Source organism: Colias eurytheme, chromosome 6, assembly GCF_061535395.1.
Source record: "Colias eurytheme isolate Ceu_HAF_F1 chromosome 6, ilColEury1 Martin Lab GWU primary, whole genome shotgun sequence".
NCBI lineage: Eukaryota > Metazoa > Arthropoda > Insecta > Lepidoptera > Pieridae > Colias > Colias eurytheme.
Window position 1 is genome coordinate 5,535,787 of NC_142985.1, and position 21,358 is coordinate 5,557,144.

The window sequence follows — 21,358 nt, forward strand, 5'->3', positions numbered from 1 at the left end:
ACACACTGCAGGATTGAGAGCAATCCTTGCTATATAATCATTACGTCTCGCTGCCAGCTCAATGGCAGATAACCAAATTGAATCTTAGTTGATACCTACGTAGGTACCTATACGCGCAGCAAAGGTGCAACGTTCATATAGATATCCTATCAATTGGTGCATTTTTAAAACCTATTTCCACAATATTTCGCTATAATCATTTTGATATAATTATGAGGAAAATATTTGACAATCAGATTAACACTATGACAAGTTTAAGTTTATGTATCTAAGGATTTAGATACAGAAACTTCATCAGAGCTGAAAATTGAAATGCATACGAAAAATGTTGACACAGTTTTTTTCAAGGTACATAATAATATTTTCGTTGATAATATGTATTATATATATTATATTATGATATCATCGTAGATATAAATAAAAAGACACCAAATTTATTACTGGTCTTTTTTCTATAATTGCTCGTGAATTTTAATTATCTTAAATGTAAAAAAATAGTCAGTGTATAACAAAAGTAATTATACTGTAACTCATTTCGTTAACTTATCAAACACAGAAAGGATGTAGAAGATTACTTAATATATTTAAATTGTTCATCAAATAATTATTTTAACGCATTTAAATTTATGAACAATTCATTTTTATTTTAATAGATATTATTTGCATCTGAGAGATGAATATCGGAATAAAAATCGTAAATTAAAATTATATAAATAAACATCGTCTAAGTCCTAAGATATCGTAGACTCTTAGACAAAATTATTTGAATGTAGGTAATCCGTATCGCATTGTTTAGTTAGATTCCAATAAAGAGGACGATTTTAAACCACACATGTATGAACTTTTTTTGCATGATCTTTGGATATGAACAGGTTCTCATAACCTTTTTTTACCTCAAACAAATACAAAATAAAATTGATATACGAGAAAAGGTCAATCAAAATATTATTACCTATTAAATACTATAAAAACATGGGCCACCTATGAGTCTACGACAATAAATAAAATACGTGTGGCACTCGGGGACTGCTGCGATAAAGCTATTTATTCCTCTGAGTATTGCATGCTATGCCTTCAAGCCACACCTCCGTGCCCGTCGGAGTGGGGAGCGTGAGGTTTTTTCGTTACGGAATTTCTCGATTCGGTCCCCGCGCTCAAGGCCCGCGATAGAAGCTATTATAGCATAAAAACTCGGAGTTATAAAAACTGAAGAGTAATAGTTTTTCTTTTCCCTTTCCTATAAATTCAGTCGATTTATCTAAGCACGAGGCACGGCACACGTGCTGATTGTAGGTGCAAGGCTTCGTCGCGGATACATACTTACCTACGTAGTATCCGCACTTATCCGCAGGTCGTTTAAGGACATCGATTAAATAATTAAAATTAATTGGAAGGATCTACGTCAAATGTAGCTTTGCCTCTCTGCTTCATAAATTCGATGCATTCATGTACCCACACTTTTAAATCTATGTTTACATCCTTTATAGGTAGTCAAGTTTACGAAACACGTGACTATGTTATGTGGGTTTTATTAATACAAAAAGCAAAGGTACTTTTTATTCGCGCGTCACCTCACCGTTCAATCACCCTTTATTTCAATGGTATTTAAGTCAAATAATCTTCCAATCTATTCACATTTTAAGCAAGTATAGAGGTCAATCAACAAGGAAATCAAGACAGAAAGTCTGTGACCTTTTTGTTGGAAAAATAACTTTGAAATTATTTTAATAGTTCACCCACTTCCATGTAGTTACGTAGGTACTCAACAAAATTTAATTTACATGCCTTCTATCATTCACTGATACAATCGAATATAACAATAATTTGGAAAATCCAAAAGTGCACGCCTCGTAATTTTTTTTTAATAATTATTTATTAATTATTATTTTTGTTTATTTAATAACAATTAAACCACATCGAATCAGACCCTGAAAAATGAAAGGGTTCTATTCCTGAGCATACCTACTCAAGCGTAAGAGAAAAAAAAAGACTCGATTAGTAAAGTATTTCGGTCGCTATCGTGTTAACAAGAAAAAGGATCCGCACATAGAGACACACGGACGTCCAAGACAGAACTTTTTTAAACTGTTTTTTAACTAGTTTAAATAACAAAAATGACATCAAAAATATCATGAACGTTAAAAATAGTGTTTTTTCTTAATATGTGTGTGTATGTATTATCTTACAAGTGCAATGTATGATACATAAAGACATTTTAAGTTTGAAAAATCAGATGTTTTGCGCGAAGTGACAGTAGTACCCACCACAACGCTTCGCTTATGAGGCGTGCAATAATTATAAAGATTATAGAATTATTAATCTACTAAAATTCATTGCAATTCGGGTTTACTTGCTCTTGGACCTTAGGCAATATCAAAGAAAATGCAATCATTTCAATAATGTAATTTCCTATTAATTTTTACATTTAATTCACATGCCTGAATTTTCCTTGTGGCTTTTACACATGGGATGAAGTGTTAAAAGTACATAGAGAAATAATTATTAATTTTGTTAGAATATCCTCAACTAATTCATAATAAATATGTTATCACTGTATGACGTATAATTTTCAGATATAAAGAACTTCATACATACAATAACACGTCATTTTAAAACTCTCAGAACAAGAGTAGGTAATTTTAATAAAAATCTATCAAATTGTTAACAAACATAACTAGTTTGTTTATTAATCTACTCCTAATTCCGATGCAATATATTAATATTATTGCATAATGCAAAAACAGCATCCGAGCAGTTTAAACGAAGGAATGCATTTAATCTATGTATTTTTATTTACCGTAACGGTTACCTTGACATACAATACAGATATTTACATTGAACAAAAAAATAATAGCGTTGTCAACATGATTTATTTGTAACCAACAGATCATAACGAAATAATAAAAAAATAAGAAACTCAACTAAACCAAAATCAATGAATCAGAGTACCTACGGTAATCTATAATATAATACATACATACATACATTATATACACCAATATATAAAACAAAGTCGCTTTCTCTGTCCCTATGTCCCTATGTATGCTTAAATCTAGGGATGTAACGATACCGATACCGATACCGATATATCGGTATCTCCGATAATAAATCAACCGATACCGATATTTTTTTATTAAATTCTTTCTTTTCTTTTATGTTTTTGCATTGTATTCATTCATATTGTTTTATTTCTGTTTCTGTAATAGTGTTAAGGAAGAGCGGAACCTCCTGGCACAAGCATTTTATTTGCTTACTAGGAGTGCTCCAATCACAAATTTGTTTATGTAAAGGAAAGAAATAAATAATTTTGAATATTTTTAATTTTTAACGTGATAACGTTTTTAAAATCGTTTTAGTCGGGTGACATGTTCATAAACTTGTGTCACACCAAAACCTCACGAGCGCGATCGCAGGTATAACGAGAGAGAGACGGACCGATCTCCCGTTTCATCTCGAGCGCTGCCACTGCATTATGTTATCACGTAAACATCTCGATCGTAAACCTACTTTACAAACAACCAATTTTTTTGATATTAAATAATTCAAAAACCCGCGCCCAATGAACGATGCGGGAGGCCGCCTGCGCGTGCGCACTTTGTTTTCTGAAAAAACTCTACCAATAGTAAACTTTTATTAGGTACTGATTGTATGTGTATTACTTAAAGTTTAACTGACTTCGTAAAATAATAATACTAAAATAAATGGTTTTGTTGTTTTTTGATTTGGCATTTTTATTTAAAAGAATACGATTAACAGTTGTCTCTGTTAAATGTTGGTAACTTTTTATGCATAATTCACTATTTATTTTTCTACCAAGCCTTCGATATCGGTATCGGTATCGGTATCGCCGATACATTACTACAAATATCGGTATCGGTATCGTATCGGCAAAATCATGTATCGTTACATCCCTACTTAAATCTTTAAAACTACGCAACGGATTTTGATGCGGTTTTTTTTAATAGGATAAAGTGATTCAAGAGGAAGGTTTTAGTTTATAATTTATTATGTTTTAGATAAAGCGGGCGAAGCCGCGGGCGGAAAGCTAGTTGTTTTATAATGAAAATCTGTAACAAATATGACGTAAGGAAAAGTCATTGAGCTACTATTATAATTTATAGGCCGGAAGATACTGACACAAAATTTCGGGTCATTTGTAACAGGATGGCGGTTCTACAGGGGTCTGAAAAAGAAAAATGATGGTCAGAACGTTGGTACCGGCGGCTTGTCGCGTGGTCCGTTAGTCGAACTCGTCGCAAATCCTTTACAGCTGTCCCCCCTAGTCAAGTGGCTTTCTGTTAGCGTAGCGTTCAATAGAATAGACTACGAATGTATGAGATTGACGTAAGCTGTAGATACGTCTTCAGCTAAGTTCATCTTATTGTATATCACATGAGACAATCTACAACAAAATGCACTATAATTAGGTACAAAATTTTATAGAACGAATACGAGGTGGAAGTTAATAAAAGGAAATAAAGCATTGGCTGTTGATACCAAGCTAGTTTAAATTTAAAATATGCACCTCGACTAATTCATTGTCGTGAGTTCCGCATGTAAATAATTATTATCTATAGAATCATTAAAACTAAGCATAAAATCACAGTCAATCAATCATTATTAATGTTTAAGATTCTGCATATTATTAAATAGTACTTACCTTTGAAGTACGTACGAAGTTAATGCAAACGTATTTTGCGTGATTTAAAAAATAACCAGATTTAAAATTATTTTTCTAAATTATTAACACTTGTATTTTCCAAAGAAGATAATTTCCGTGAATGTTCGTTTTATATTCTAAGGTGACAAGTACGCATATCCTATCCGTACTCATACTGAGACTTTCCACTTGGAAAACCCTGAAAACAAAATACCCAAGCTTGAGTTGTAATAAAGCTCATAAAAAGAGCATGCAGTAAAAATTATTATTATTATTTCGCACTAGGTAATATGTAGTTTTAAAGACACCTTATGAAATTATGAAATGATTACCTTAGTAAACGAGTCTCGTCATTATCTTTTTGTGTTTTTACCATAAAATATAATAAGAGAATATTTATGTCTTCTTGCGTTCAAATATGCGTTCAAATATTCTTAACTACAAAAAAAATAATGGGACCACGAATGCATCCGGTGATTTCAAATAAATAAAGAATTGCGAAGCACAGATACAGTCGAATTGAGTATCTGCGGCTGATAAAGTGTACTTATTCAAACTTAGATTAACCTCGTATGTCAACGCTAAGTTAACCCTTTAGGCTAAAACAGAAGCGTAGCGTGCCTTGGCGGGGCCCCGTATAAAAATTTGTTTGGGGGCCCTTAGGAAAGGTTTAAAGATTTCTCACAAAAGAAAAAAAAATGTTTGCATAAAATTAAAAGAAATATTTATTCATCATAATTATCTATCTGTATTCCAAAATTTTTACAAACAATTCAAATTAAATATACACACAGGAGGCCAGAAAATTGCTTTTTTTTACTTTTATCATTTCTGAAAAAAAAATTGGGTAGTTTTTAGTAATTTTTGCTTACGCACGTTGGGGGACCCCTTGGCGCGGGGGCCCCGTATAATTGATACGGCAGATACGGCGGTAGCTACGCGCCTGGGCTAAAACGACATTAACCTTAAGAAAAATAGGAAGTAATGCTAAGCGAAGGTCAATTATCAATTTCTTCATAAGTCATTTGCTACCTACCTAAAACATGTTCTCTTATACCTAACGCCAATAATACATTCTATCATAGTACCTAGACACATACTGTATCAATGGAACCGATTTATGAGAATTTTATATCTGGATTCGGAGTAGGATATCTTGTAAAAACAATGTGCATGGTTCAGTAAAGATCGAACAGCCCAGATAGTATTCGAAATTGGGAAAAAGACGTGATAGAGAAGCCTGATTGTTGTAAGCTGAACCTTCTCATGCTCGCTGGTCAACATACAGACTACTTAAGTTTAGAGCGTTAGTATCTACCTACCTAGAAGGAATATCGAGTACCATCCAGAGTTTTTTTTTAATTAGAAATCTAGAAAGTATTTAATGGAAACGGTCACTAGCTGTGGTCACTAGTGTGATAGTGTCGGCATCTGCCAAAATCCATTCGCAAGTTTTTACCTCAGGCGCACATAATATAAAGAGCAATGCTCTTAGAATATAAAAAAAAGTTAAAATAACACACATACATGCATATTATATAATACCACAGACTAATAATAATATACTTCGACAATAATACTAAAGGCTCCCTAACAATTCTTCGGAACTCACAGATAGGTATTAACTACCTTATGACCTCCAACATTGTCTTAGCTTCCGCCCTTCACTTTTACACACCAATGTTTTAAACTGAATTTTTTAAAACGTAGTTATGAATAATTAATATATAGCCTATTGAGAATAAAAAAAATTGTCTACTTAAATATTTAATTGTAACACTTACGTGTAAACCTCATTACTCCTATAAAAATATAGTTCTGCCTTGACGCTTTAAATTTGTAGGTATTTATTATGTTACATTTAGGTTGTAATTAAAAATTCTATTACAATTTATTTGTCCATTGCAATGTTTCATTTTTTAAGTCTTCGCGTTCATTACTTAGCCTTACTTAACTTCAAGTTTGTGTGATCACCAGACACCACCCTAATCCCATAGTCATCAAGTAATCAATCAATCATCAAGTATAATTGACAATTATTTTATTGATACGGTGGTGACTATATAAATAATATTCATTTTTTTGAAGCAAAAAAAATGTTATTGTTTTGTAAGTAACAGAAAAATATTGTAGGTAATGTTATTTCATTTTCATGAGTAAAACACTAGATTCGCGACTTTCGATTTAAGTCGCATTAACCAAATCAATGACAATATATAAATAACTTTAAAAAACTACAATTTCATCAATGTTTTTAGAATATCTTTTTCAATTGTAAAGTTTATTTACCAGTAAAATTTTGTCTAGAGCACCATCGCTGTCCATATCTTTTCTTTTTTTTCTGTTTTTCTAATGATTTTCTTCGTTTGAATGAACCATTCAGCACCATAGCTTTTTTCACTTCGGAATTGGGTAGTGAAAGATTATTTTTTTGAAGTTATACTTCTTTTGGCGCGATGGAATTTTTTTAACAGCATGAAGTTAGTTCTAGGTGGTATGAAAATTGATAACTATGTTCAAATTTTATATTCTAGTATTTTTTTTTATAAATTCAAATTCAATTCAAATATAATATTTGTTTGCTCGTATATGGTCATTAAGGTGTTATACAATATTTTTTTCTCGCATATGCTGCTATTTTAAATGGCGTGCAAATTTCTTTTTTACAAATTAAAACATTCAATTAATAACAATTACAAAAATTACACATAAAGTTACAAATTTAAATTAAATACCAATTTAAGAAGTTGTTAGGCTTGTAAGGAGGGCCCGAGGGCCCACAGCAAAATAACTTCCTAATATTAAATGTATTTTGAATAGATAATTTGTTGTACATAAACAGCATTTAATAATAATAATTTCATGATCTTTTATTTTATCATAGAAAGTTGGTCAATTCCCACGAACCCAAGTTAAAATGCAAAAAAATCAAAAATGTCAACTGTATTGACATTTCAATGACAGCTATCTCTTTAAAAAGAACAACTTTGGATTTCTTGTTTGGATCTTTATCGCCAAGAAAATAAAGATGTATTTCCAATGTCAGAATTTGAAACGAGCAGAAGCAGTTGTTTATATGTCAAAATTATGTCAATTTGACAAAATCGTCACAAAAGTTGAAATCGTTTCGGTGTTTTCAATCAATCCATAGAATCGAATGAAGATTAACAAAAGAGGACAATTCGTTAAATAGAATATAATTTAGCTAAAGCCGAAGAAGTTCAGACAACAAATCAGATAACGTAACTGTAAAGTGCTATGTGATGTGTGCTAAACATAATTTTTAATCGATTTTTCCTGTGATGTGATATTTTATTTCATTGTGCAAGATGAATCTATATATTGCTTTCGTAAATATCTTTTTATACATAATAGTGTCATGTGACGCATCAGGAACAGATATAGCCTTAGATGCTAAAGCTACTTTGCTTCATAGAATAGATAGTTTGAATCTACTTATTTATACATGTCTTCTTACTCTTACTGTACTGACTATCTGGGTATTTAAACATCGTCGTGTGAGCTGGCTCCACGAAACCGGCTTGGCTGTTATATATGGTAAGCTAAGACAACAGTGGTTCTTAAAAATACTCCTAAAGTTGACCTTGATATTAAAGGTATCTCAAACAAAATATACATATTGTAATTGACAGTAGACATTTACCTAAATTAGATAGATAAGATTAAAAGTATCTACATGGAGTATCAATTCATTAAAGTTTATTGTACTCAATACAATACATAAAATTCATTTGGTGCAAAGTTTTAACAACAATAAATGTTTTCAGGTCTCATAGTAGGTGCCATAATCCGCTATGGAAGCAGTACAAACGAAATCACATACATTGATGCTCACCCAGACCCGGACTCCAAATACAACCTGTCTGTCCCACCAGACATGGTGCGATTTCACTTTCCAGATAAAATAATACCTGGAGGTCAGTATATCATTTTAAACAGCACAAGCAAAAAGCTATGAAGGTTACCTAAACTAATAGTGTAAAGAGGAAAGGTTAGATTTTTTGTTTGTTACCTCAATACTCACTAGTATACCTAACTAATTACCAAATACTGATTTTAAAAATTCTTTTAACATTAATTAATGCCATACTATACAGTATACTTAGTTGGATAACTTGGATCGACCCAAGTGAATCTGAGGAAACTGATAGATCATTATAATATTATTTGATGTATTGCTTTACCAATCAATATAATTTCTAAACTCTTACTTACTAATATATTTGTATTGCAGATGCTTCTATACCAAATAAAACATATGCTTATAGCTTTAGAGGAGAAATTGTGAATGTGGAACAAAATGAAATAGATCTCAAAGCAACATTTGATCCAGAAATATTTTTCAATATAATTCTACCGCCTATTATTTTTCATGCAGGGTATTGCTTAAAGCGGGTAAGTCCCAAATGAGTTTTTAATAGCCACATTTTTATTCATCATAATCAAATAAGATAACATATGCACAATAAATGTAGATTTTATCACAAGCACAAACATTAGTTTTAATCATATTTAAAGATATCTGCCCCAAACCAGATTGAGTTTATATTTTTATAATGATGGCTATACAGAAACATACACATACAAGAAGTTCTATTGGTACGTGAGCTAGTAATGTTTTAAAAAAAGTCATTTTAGTATAGTTGGGTTTTTGATATACTGTTTCTCTTGCTATTTCGGTTAGAGTCCGGGTTGTCTGGCTGGTGGTAGTGGTTGCGTTTATAAACGTTTAACATTGCTAGCTCCTATAAAATATTTTGTTAGGATGATGACACTTAAATAACTAATAAAATATATGGAAATATTAGTCAGTTCAATAAAGAAACGAATCTTCAATGGCGGCCAAAGCTGACTTTGACAGATGGTAGGATCATCAAAAAAGAAAATAAAAATAACGTAAATTGATAATTATTTTATTAATTATTTCAAATTGTTTGTTGACAAACTTTTTTGTTATTGTATTTGTGTATTTATATAAAATTATCATATTTACGTATACAGAATGTAATAAAATCCCCATAATACTTGTAATAAGCCCATAAAACTGAACAACTTTTCCCAAAGAACATATTTTGTCAAATTCCAATAAAACATTATTTACTTTCGCAAATGCATAATTGTCATTGTAAATTTATGATAAAAACTATTATAGGGAAAATCAAATACATTTTAGTGATTTTATTTTTCCATTTTTTTTTTGCATACCGTACGGCCGTGTGTGAGCGAGAGGGAATGATAAGCGCCGCCATTGAAGATTCGTTTCTTTAAAGAACTAACTAATACAGAATAGTTGTTATTCTACCTGTGAGATATACATAAAAATATTATGGATGGAACTAAAACTATCAAATTTGTGTTACAGTACTAGGAAATGGCAATTCGAACATTTATATTAATTAACATTCATATTAATAAACAATTGTTGAAGGAAAATTTTGTGATTGATAAGGAAAGGTATTCATAGCACCAATAGCTAAAATAGCCTTTGTAATATGTATGTTTTGTAAATAAAATATGAAGAATTAATATCTGTTTTCATATTCTTATAAAATTTTCGTTTACACTTAATTTCTTATTATTGTGTTATACTTCTAGACATAGTCACATTGTTGAAAACACCACTTCATTTATGAATACAAGCTATTTACACACTATTTATTTGTGAATACAAATGACTTTGACTTTATTTGAATGTTAAACAGGACATTATACTGTAAGCACTTGAACATACTGAATTTGCAAGTTATTTTTAAGATAATAATATTTTCATACAACTTTAACTGCTTTTTAGTCCTCTACAAGATGAAATACCATATAAAATGGATTCTACTTTACTAGTTTTCAGATCAAATAATTCTACTTTTCATATGTTCTAAATATTTTTTTTTAATTATTTTCTTCCAGAAATACTTCTTTCGTAATTTAGGTGCTATATTGACGTTTGCTATGGTCGGAACAGCGCTCTCTGCTCTCGTTATTGGATCGCTAATGTATGGATTCGTTCAACTGATGCCTGCGTCGCTGGCTTCGAGTTTTACTTTCCTGGACACCTTGTATTTTGGTGCTCTAATTTCGCCTACTGATCCATTGACTGTACTAGCTATTTTTTCGCAATTGAAGGTATGTTATTGTTGTCTGAACTATAAAATTTCAAATGAATTAATATTTTAAATAGAAAACTTTGGACATTTCTTATACATATATTGTTATTGTATTAAATTTGAATGAAATAAATAAACTACAAAGAACTAGAGCGATTATGAAAATTCAAGAAAAGATTATAAAGTTACTTTGTTTCTGCCAACCCAAGGGCGCGCAGCTAGTTTTTATATAAACACACTCTTTAAATAAGATTACTTTTAAAGAACAGCACATGACATTAATTTACTCTTTGTATATTTACTTTTAGGTTGATGTCAATCTCTATGCAATGATATTTGGTGAGAGTGTTCTCAATGATGCAGTGGCTTTAGTACTCAGCGGGTAATCTTTGTATAAATTTATTCAGTAATTAAAAATAGATTGCATGCATGCACTTTAAAAGAACTGGACTCCTAATCATTAAAAATAATCAAAGCGTGTCCGAGTGGCGTTATATAAAACTTTCATTGCAATTATTCCCTTATTTTTTGGCAATAATGTTCAAAGTCCACTTTTATAAAAGTCTGCCTATTACACACGTCGGCAGAGTTTTGCTACAGGCAATTTTTGTTTGTGATTGAGTTGTTAATTGTAAGACAATGTTTGTGTGTCTATTTTTAAGATTAAGATTCAATAGTTATATTCAAAACATAATTGAAGTATTAAAATACTATCAATTAATTGATTACAGATTGAGTTTAAATTATTCAAATAATCATTCTTAGTTTATGTAATTAATACAGTTATGGCATGATATTTTTATAGTTTTCTGCTGGTATATCTTCTGCAAGACCTAATGTTCGAAGCGATTTAGTTAATGAATTGTGCTATCAAACAATTACTAATAAAGATATTAATAAACATGAGTTTCTCGAGAAAACGCAATTTATGAAGTAGAAATTAATGGAGTTTATTTACTTACTTTAAAAATGATATTTCAGAGCCATACAAAATTATGAGAAGAGATACTCAACGGATGGTGAATTTGAAATAACAGCATTTTTGGCGGCCATTGGCGACTTCATCGGAATTTTCAGTCTTTCACTAATTGTTGGTGCTCTGATGGGATGTTTGACTGCATTTATATCCTTTTTAAATACATTTTTATGACTTGCCTCAGTGTAATACAGCCAATTTTCGGTTAATTATTAAAATTTATTTGAAAATAAACTAAAAATACTAATTTAAAAAAAAATCTAATTTTTCCAAAAATTTCCTTGAAATTAAATATGTTCTTTGTGTACATTTTTACGTTATACCTTTTTCAAATAGAAATAGTATGTGTTTGTTAATTATTTCCTTAACACCGCAACACATGACAAAGTTCACTCACGTGCGTGATTGGCCGCTGCTCGAATCTGCTCTCTTCGTGCTCATGTCATATGCTGCTTTTCTTATTGCGGAAGTTTGCGAGCTTACAGGTAAATTTTTGTTTATTTCTTTTATATTTTGAATCGAATGGATACCGATTTTTGTGTTATTCTTAAAAAAAATTCAATGAAGGAAACTAATAGAACTTTTTTTTCGTTGTGATATTTCTAACTATTTAATTATTTTTATTCGATTATAAATCAGCCCTATCACTTTTGTAATCGAGTTAATAAGCCCGGTTTTGTAAAAATATTAAGAATTTTTTTTTCTTTTTCATAATACAAGACGGCGCAATTAGTTAACAATTATTTATGATTTTACATTAACAAATTACATCTTTATTACAGGTGTCGTAGCTGTACTATTCTGTGGTATATGCCAAGCGCATTACACATACAACAACCTATCTGCAGACTCAAGGAATAGGACGAAGCAGTTGTTCGAATTGCTCAATTTCCTCGCCGAGAATTTCATATTCACTTACATCGGCGTGTCTATGTTCACATTCCCGAAACATCACTTCGATCCATGGTTTATTATTGCTGGATTTGTATCCTTTTTAAAATAAACAAACGAGTTTTCACACATTTGTTTTGCAGCTTTCACAGCTTCCTGATATGATCTGTTCAGTTTAACGGACAAATAGTGTATGTAAATTTACTTCAAAAGAATCAAATTATCTGTCAGGGATAATATGAGAAAGTCTTAAAACATATTTAAGTATAAGAAAAAAATATATTTGAAATATCCATTTCACTATTATGTATAAATAATGGCCAATTTTTTACTTTTAACCGAAAATATTTTAATGAAAAATAATAATAATCCTTAACATAAACTACAGTTAACCTCAACTCTTGGTCGGGCTGTGAACATCTACCCTCTGTCATTCTTGCTGAATCTCGGACGAAAACCACCTATACCCCTGAATTTCCAACACATGCTTTTCTTCTCTGGTAAGTTAATATTTATTTGTACTTTTTATTAGTAGATTTTATAATCATAAAGTTGAAAATATAAAAAAAAATCCGCTGTCTATCTGATCCGGATGTTACTTTTATACCTATTGACGTGAATAATATTTACTATCACACAAAAATATTATTAAGTTAATAGATTATGATAAAACAAAAACAACACGTGTTTTGTCATAAATACATAAATGTAATATCCTGTCTTGCACTTTAAACAAAAGGAAATCGTCTTGCTAATAATTATATCTTTTGTTTATAAGATAAAAATTGCATTACACTGTATAAGCTTTGATAATTATTGATAAATACAATAAATAATAAAGAAATAAATCAAATATATATGGCGTCTTGTATACGTAATGATAACAACTAATAATCTTGTTAACTTTGGTATTTTTCTATTTACAATAACTTTATATATAATTATGATGCCTTTGTTAGCATTACGGCTGAAAATAACTAGTCATAAACTAATAAAAAATAATCGTTTCTACATTACACATAGTCATTTTATTTAGTCATTAAAATTTTCATTTGTACAATGATAACCCTAACCTTAGTATGTCATTGTGACGTCATTCATAATGAGTGAATTTTCCATTGTAGGAATTTTAAGTCCCATAAATTGCAAAGTGACTATATGAACTTTTTCGAGTGTTCGAATAGCTTTCTTGTTTTAGGTTATATTTCAAGTCCATATTTATATATTATTATGATACCTAAAAATCTTATTTCCTCTATGGATTTAGAGAAAACTATAATTAGCCTTTAGATGCACATCACAAATGATTAAAATAACGCCCACTGGACATCGAATAAAATCAATTGCGCTTAATGGAAAGCCAATTAGTTACAGCTATAATCGTCACAAATAGGTAAAGATATTAAACTAATATTATTATAATTTTACTTCTATTATAGTAGAGCCATTTTAATAGGCAACATTTGACAGTTCAACAAAATTCAACAACGTAACCTAGTAACGACAACATAGAATAACATGATATTTCGTTTTGTTAGAACTGCACATTTGCTTAACTTTTTTCAATTACGATCACATATTTATAATAATAATGACCGATACAAGTAATTTTAAGATTTCATTTTACTGATAAACCATTCTAAACATAATAAACAATTTCTGAATTGAAGAACTGACGTCGCTACAATTTTGTGTCAATAAACCTTTTTTCTTTTTAAATACCAGAGACGTTACTCTAAAAATCGAAATCTGACATCTAGAATCGAATGCATTGATTACTTGTGAATAAAAATCATCATAAATTAATAAATTCGATTGACAAATGTTTAAAATCCGTATCGATTAATTCACTTTAATCGATGTTTTTAAGCAGGTTACCTCTCTTCGAAGATAAAATTGATAGACGTCAAATGTTGCCTATTAAATTGGCTCGACTATAATATAATATGAGCTATTGATGGTTTGAATGTACTACTTTCTGTTACAAACTGAGTAATCATATTAAATTCAATAAATTATTCATAGTCTATATGAAGAATTTGTTTTATTGATTGAGTTGGATTGGATTTTAATTTAAATAAACATTGGTGGCAAATTAACGTTTCAAGCTATCATGGTTAGGCTCGCACTGAAGTGTGAACTGGTACTAACAATATGCTATCAAGTATCCCATTTCATACGGTGAGTGAGGGATCTGTAGACCCGAAAACAATCCCTAAATGCAAAGTACCTGCGACAAAACAAGTGTTTCTAAGCGGAAGTGACCATAGGTGGCCCATTTACAATAAAACCTAGTCTTAAGATTAATAAATTATTTGTTTCTCATCATCCAGGACTCCGAGGGGCCATGTCTTTCGCACTGGCTATCCGCAACACGGTATCCGAAGCGAGGCAAGCGATGTTAACAACAACATCGCTAATAGTGATCGCGACTGTGGTGCTACAGGGCGGGGCCGCGACGCACGCGCTCGCTTACTTGCGTATACCCACTGGGTACGAGCTTAGGTTGAACGATCATTCCATTTTATATTGTGCATGCAAATTAACGAACTAATCACATTTCATTGCTCTTTTTGGGTGGGTTGTGCTCGATTATTTAACGTGTTAGTTGCAAACACATTAATTGTTGATAATATGCTTTCGTGAAAATAGTATTTCTAAGTTTTCGTAAAGACATTCTTAGACTGGTCAACTGGTACAGCCCGCTCTCAATCATTGGACTAATACTTTTATTATTATTTTTAGTTCAATATTAGCTTTATTTATTTATGAATATCATCCAATATCTGTTATACTTATGATATGTTAGAAAACCAGTGGAAAAGATTATATTTTCCTGTGTTGGTGCCTTAATTTCTAAAAGGTTGCTTGGTAATTTTAATTTTTAACCTATTCTTATCTGCTTCTAAATCTCTGAATTAGTTTGTAAACTCAAGGTATGCAATGGTGCAATTATAATGCAACTTGCAACTCAAGATAATTTACCCTAACTACACAATTCTTTTACCATACCATTACCATAGACATGACATAGTCTGTAATATTTTTCATCTCGTGTCTCCCCGTGAAGCAGCACTGAAGCTCAATACATAATTCAAAGATTTTATTCGCAAAATAAAATATGTACTTAATTTACTCTACAATTTTTATTTAAAATTGTAAGTGAGTTTATATGTCTACAATCTACATGAATCCTGTTTTCATTTTTACAGTCAAGGGCAGAACGATGAAAGTGACGCTCTACCATTCAGAGACGTGAGAAATGTAAGTATATGGATATAAAAATATTATATTGCACGATGCTGGTATCTGAGCTAACTTTAAAATACACATTGCAAGTTTTTTTCTATTATACATAGCAATCTCTATTCTATTCTGACGGCATATGGTACAAAGACAGTATTTAATATTATGTAAAAAATAATAGTGCTAACAGATTGCTCTTGCTTAGCAAATTATATAAATGCACTAATTTTGTAGTACTTTATGCTTTGTTGTTACGTTCAGGTAATGTTTAGAAACATCGAATCTTTTTAGATTCATCACTTCGTGTTTACGAGATAATCAAATATTAGTTTAGTCGTCATTCAGTGTCTTGTTATCCATAAAATGTCGCTTCACTCATTAGTAATGCATCCTCACAAAATAAATCAATATATAATAGTAGGCAACATTTTGATTTGTAATGTTCAGTGTTGCCATTGCAAATTTAATAATTTTTTTTTAATTCCCCAATTTATTGACGTATCTGAATTTTTTGAAAAGGAACTTATTAATAGCTATTATAAAGCTGTTTCAAGTCAAGAAATATCTTATTTTTATGTGTGTAACAAAGTGAGGTTGCATTATTACCAGCAAATTGCGTAACGTACTCGGATCAGTACCGCGCATGTGATTAACAAACGATTATTGTGGCAGCTGTACCAGGCCACGGAGATGGGCAGCCCGGTATGTATATACAAGAGATATTTGCAGAGCTAATACGTGTGCTTCTGTTACCATTATAACATTCATTCAGATCCATGATAATGCCTATCGTTTTAGGATACCATCCAACGCTAATAATGCCTGAGAAATTTCCGCGAAGCAATTTTGTGAAAGTATTCGATTTAATTTCGCACGAATTAGGTATTAATCTGTTTTCAAATATGGAATATTATACAATTTTTATTTTAAAATAAAAATATTTGTCACCAGCCTGCGGAAATAAGTTTGGGGCTCCGAAATTTGGACGGACATACTGGCAGTTCTGACAGAATATCTGTAAGCCGCTTTTATTGCATGCGGAAATTTTGATGGTTTCTAACCATTCATTAATAAGCGCATAATTGCATGATTATCTTCTTTAACTTTTAATATTTTTTTCTTACCTGAGCAATAATATTACCGAGAATAACACTGACATTTCACTGGTATTGTGCGCTTTCTTTGCATGTTTTATGCTAAAAAGGAAATTAATTACTACTTATTCTTTCTTGTCTGTCATCTTTTCAACTTACGAATATTTTATCTGTATTTCTTTGCATGACACTGCAGTATTAATTTGCATGAAACATACAAAAGAAGAATGAAAAGGCACGCATTAATCATTATGCAATACTGCATGTTATATTATGTTCAATTTCTTTGGTTTTAATGTCTAGAGCGGCCGCATGGTAGTTAAGTGGGGCAAAGACGAGAGCGGAGTGATAATGCCTTGGCAACTAAACTATCAAGAAGTATGTAATTTACTTTTCTTCTTTTATGTGTTGTACTATACAAATGCATGTGCTGCATCCAATTTTAGTTTTAATGTTATCTCTATTTTTAACTAAATGTGTTTTATTTGATTTAAATTCATATCTTGCCATTGAAGACTATAAAAATATTCGTAATTGCCCCTTTTTAATTAAATTTACTTATCCTTACGCTTAACCAAACGTGTTAATTCTGACCTTCCTCAGTTTCTAACTTTGTTTTGTTACTTCATGTTAAATCAAAACTCCTAACCTTTTCTCATTGCGTTATTTTTGTATTCATCAGGATAGCCAGCGAGGCAGTGGTGACAATGGTAGTGAGAAGGCCAGACTGGCCAAGCTCTGGGGTGCTATAGACTCGCGTCTGCTCAAACCTCTGCTAACACACGCGAGACCACCGCTAACAGAGACTTTGCCAGCGTTCTTCAGACCTCTAGCACGTTTATTGACCACCACACGGCAATATACCCAAGGGGTGAGGAATTTTTATGAATTAATAACTCACACAGACACAATAGAAAATCTATTGTGTCGTGGACCGATCGGGCCGTTCGGGGCTCAATGGGTTAATTGCTTTAGGATAAGAAAATACAAAAATATAGTCGCAGGTCACTCATCGCTGTAGGTAATTGGTAAACGACACGCCACCGAAAAAGATGGTAGTAATACTTATAAATAACGATTAGGTACCTAAAAAGTATTTTTTAAGAATATCCAATTTCGATTTACTTAAACTCAAGCTTCTGTTTTTTTTTCTGACGTGATATTTATTAAACTTCATTTCTCAGTCTCTTCAGTTATTTATAAGAAATATTTAATTAATTTTTCAGGATAATAATGGTCTTCGAAGGACCGATTCAGACTCCGACTTGTGTATTGATGAGCCACAGCCTGTTCCTACAAGTATTGACCCACAGGTATTTTAAATGTAATAATAATTACTATGCCTCATTAGTTATTTGCTTGAGCATTGGCTTTATATTCATATTTAGTTAATTCTTGAAGTTATTTACTACTATATACATTTTCTTTTTTGGTTGCAGCTATCTTTTAGCGTTCGGAATGGATATGGGAATATATAAGTTTTTATCGTTATCGATCATCGACTGTGATATAAGGTCTTAAACAGTAATTTAATTAGAAAATTTAACATTTGTTTTTAATTATTGCACGCAGCAACTTTGGCCAGGACTAGTGGACACACGGATTTCTGTAGAAGGTATAACGGGAAGTAATATATAAATGATGTTTGTGCGATTGCTCTTTGTGCCACGAATTTTTAATGAATTTGAAAAGAAGTCGCGACTTCGATTTAATAGCGTATTTCCGGTGTTGTGGAATACGGTAGCTTTCGGAATGTCCAAGCGCGTAGTTGTACAAGCCGTGTTTAGTTTTTTGTAGATAATTATGGGTTTTAATTGTCGCGTCATGGAATGAGACCAGAATTTACTTATTCGGGTGTTTTATTTTTACATAAAAATCTCACTTTAGGTATATAATAAATTTATTTTAATATGTTAGATAAGATGTCGCATTTAGTCTCGATCCATGACCGATATATTGAAACTCCAATTTAAACCAGAAATATAACCTCCGATTATAAATCTTTCTATTAGATAGGTACATTAAATTTGTACACATTATCTCTTTTCATCTTGATCTTAGTGTATTTCTTTTGATAGTTGTAAGGTAAAATCTTTCTTATGTATCTATTTGGAAGCACATTAAATAGCTTTATGTGTTGTGTGCAAATTATTTATTAAAGGACACAGTTTAGCACTTATGTATTGTATTTTCTTAAAGATAACACAACAGTGCACATGAAATTATTATTATCCATGTCAAAGATTTTTCTTTATATTTCTTAAACTGGAAGCTTCTTTTGATTGTAATCCATTTAATGGACATATTACGAGTTCAGAAAGGTTGTAAAATTTTTCTTTTTTTGTTTTATATTTGTTATTGTTAATTTATTAACCATACACGTCCCTCATTTGGCTTGTAAAGCGTAAAAAATTTAGGATTGTATTAAATTGAATTTGTTTTTTATTTTTAAGCATTTGTCCATCAGAAATTTTTATTAAGTAAGTAACAAAGAAAATGTCTTAGATTAAGGATTAGTCTCCTCGACCAATCCTTAATCTAAGGAAAATGTAATAAAATCGGTTCAAAACAATGTCGACCAATACTTATGAAATATAATATCTGTATAATAACATTTGTGCCATCTAATACATATGTCTACAAATACTTCAGCGTAAATAATTCATGACATTCATAATAAAGTAGTATATTTTAAGCTGAACATCTTCTTAATTACTCTATTAGATTAGATATTTTAAGATAAAATCCTAATAAAATAAAACCTAAATTGATAGAAATAGTTTTGCTTAAAATGCAAGTACATAATTTTAATTAATAGATCAGAATAATTTGGTTAATATTATAATGGATGGATAAATTATCGATCTAATAAGCTTTTTGCCTTTAACAACTTGGTTGTTGGTTGCTTGAACAAGTAAAAGAAACAGCAAAATTTAATATCTCTATTTTGTATCCAATTTGGTAACCACTCAACACTGTGACCAACATTATTTTCATATAATGTTTAAATGATTATCACAAATTTATAACCTTTCATTATTTAATTGAATTGTCTTAAACAAGTGTGATTTTATTATCTCAATAATTGATTTTTCACCAAATTTTTAAAGAACATTTGTAATATTTAATAAAACTGAACCAAATATCTTGTGTTTAATTTTATTAACAAACCATTATGATATCATTCCATATTACATACTACATTTTAAGCACCTGTAGTTTGTTTTTTCAACAACATCCTGATTTCATCTGTGATTTCAAATTTTGGGCCATGTCCAGGAATTATCCAATTTGCTATATCGGCAATCTTTGTTCTATTTGTCAATTGTTTGGCAGGATCCTCTGATCCTGCTTCTTGCCAAATGCTTTGGTTATTAATATCTTCATACTTCTCAAACAAATCACCTTTAACAAATAATAGTATGAATTTAATTGATCACAGATACACACAACAAGAATACTCATAGACTATCTTTCTTACCAGCTATTGCTATATTCTGTCCTTCAGATTTGACTAGAACTGTTACATCTGATAGAGTATGTCCAGGTGTTGGAATTATTTTAACAAAATCATTTATCACATACTCTTCACCTAAAATGTAGCTAAAGTGTTATGCATTTTAAATACCTACACTAAGTATTACACTTCAATTTAAATTTTTACTAACCATTTTCAAATGGATGAATATAGTACTTATCTCTAAATGATATGCTAAAACCGACTATATGGGTTGCTTTAAGAAAGAGATTATTATTGCCGGTATGATCTGAGTGTCCATGTGTTGATACCACAAAATGTATATCATCAGGGGTTAATTGATGTTTCATTAGAGCTTAAACAAATTCAATGAAAAGTGAAGTAAACACACAACATAGTACAAACAATCCTCATCATTTATGCAATCATTTTATACCAGTTAATATTATTTCCGAGTCCCAGGGAGTCATGGTATCAACAATTATATTGTGAGGACCTTTTACCAAAGTACATGAACAATTTGCCATCATTTCACCCTCATTATTAATAAAGGAATAACCATCATGCAAAACAACCACTTCACACATTTTGGAATATACCTAATATCTGTATTTTTAACGAGTAAATTAATCAATTCCACGAAAAGTGAACTCTTATCCTTTATTGTATGATATTCTTATATAAATATAAGTATTTCGTATAATTAAACTATATATAATACGAATAATACTTTGTATGCAATCGATCAGCTGTTACACATGATCAATTGTCATACTTGAAGTTTATAAACAGCTGACACTGACATGATACCTGTAAACAGATGATCAATACTCCCAAATTCTAAGGAAATTTTGCTCACATTATGTGGAAACAATTTGATCAAAATGTTTA

General features: G+C 30.8%; 2 protein-coding genes across 4 annotated transcripts; one reads left to right on the plus strand and one right to left on the minus strand.

The window, feature by feature from the left end:
* The first annotated feature begins 7,771 nt into the window (after positions 1-7,771).
* On the plus strand, positions 7,772-19,489 carry Nhe3 (Na[+]/H[+] hydrogen exchanger 3). 3 transcript variants are annotated; one of them, XM_090102687.1, is made up of 17 exons: positions 7,772-8,218; positions 8,449-8,598; positions 8,916-9,076; positions 10,586-10,801; positions 11,091-11,164; positions 11,764-11,905; positions 12,138-12,243; positions 12,541-12,743; positions 13,038-13,149; positions 14,983-15,154; positions 15,862-15,913; positions 16,568-16,597; positions 16,847-16,912; positions 17,293-17,367; positions 17,672-17,860; positions 18,216-18,302; positions 18,562-19,489. In XM_090102687.1, the coding sequence occupies exons 1-17, from the start codon at positions 7,990-7,992 to the stop codon at positions 18,625-18,627; spliced, it is 2,130 nt and encodes a 709-aa protein (XP_089958813.1). In that variant the 5' UTR covers positions 7,772-7,989; the 3' UTR covers positions 18,628-19,489. The 3 variants fall into 3 exon arrangements, with proteins under 3 accessions (XP_089958813.1, XP_089958816.1, XP_089958814.1); XM_090102690.1 differs by lacking the exon at positions 16,847-16,912; XM_090102688.1 differs by lacking the exon at positions 16,847-16,912 and having other exon boundaries at positions 14,983-15,142.
* A 509-nt stretch (positions 19,490-19,998) lies between these two features.
* Positions 19,999-21,230, minus strand: LOC149907656 (metallo-beta-lactamase domain-containing protein 1). Its single transcript, XM_090102686.1, has 4 exons — positions 20,904-21,230; positions 20,658-20,822; positions 20,471-20,581; positions 19,999-20,394 (listed from the first exon to the last, which is right to left on the minus strand). The coding sequence occupies exons 1-4, from the start codon at positions 21,052-21,054 to the stop codon at positions 20,195-20,197; spliced, it is 627 nt and encodes a 208-aa protein (XP_089958812.1). The 5' UTR covers positions 21,055-21,230; the 3' UTR covers positions 19,999-20,194.
* Between the last annotated feature and the right edge of the window lie 128 nt (positions 21,231-21,358).

Excerpts from the sequence above, each read along its gene's own strand:
- Nhe3 (XM_090102687.1), top strand. The coding sequence starts at position 7,990 with ATGAATCTATATATTGCTTTCGTAAATATCTTTTTATACATAATAGTG. Across the intron at positions 9,077-10,585 it reads CAGGGTATTGCTTAAAGCGG|AAATACTTCTTTCGTAATTT; the intron begins GTAAGTCCCAAA and ends ATTTTCTTCCAG. Across the intron at positions 12,744-13,037 it reads GGTTTATTATTGCTGGATTT|TTAACCTCAACTCTTGGTCG; the intron begins GTATCCTTTTTA and ends CATAAACTACAG.
- LOC149907656 (XM_090102686.1), bottom strand. The coding sequence starts at position 21,054 with ATGTGTGAAGTGGTTGTTTTGCATGATGGTTATTCCTTTATTAATAAT. Across the intron at positions 20,823-20,903 it reads CTCGGAAATAATATTAACTG|CTCTAATGAAACATCAATTA; the intron begins GTATAAAATGAT and ends AATTTGTTTAAG. Across the intron at positions 20,582-20,657 it reads TATTCATCCATTTGAAAATG|GTGAAGAGTATGTGATAAAT; the intron begins GTTAGTAAAAAT and ends GCTACATTTTAG.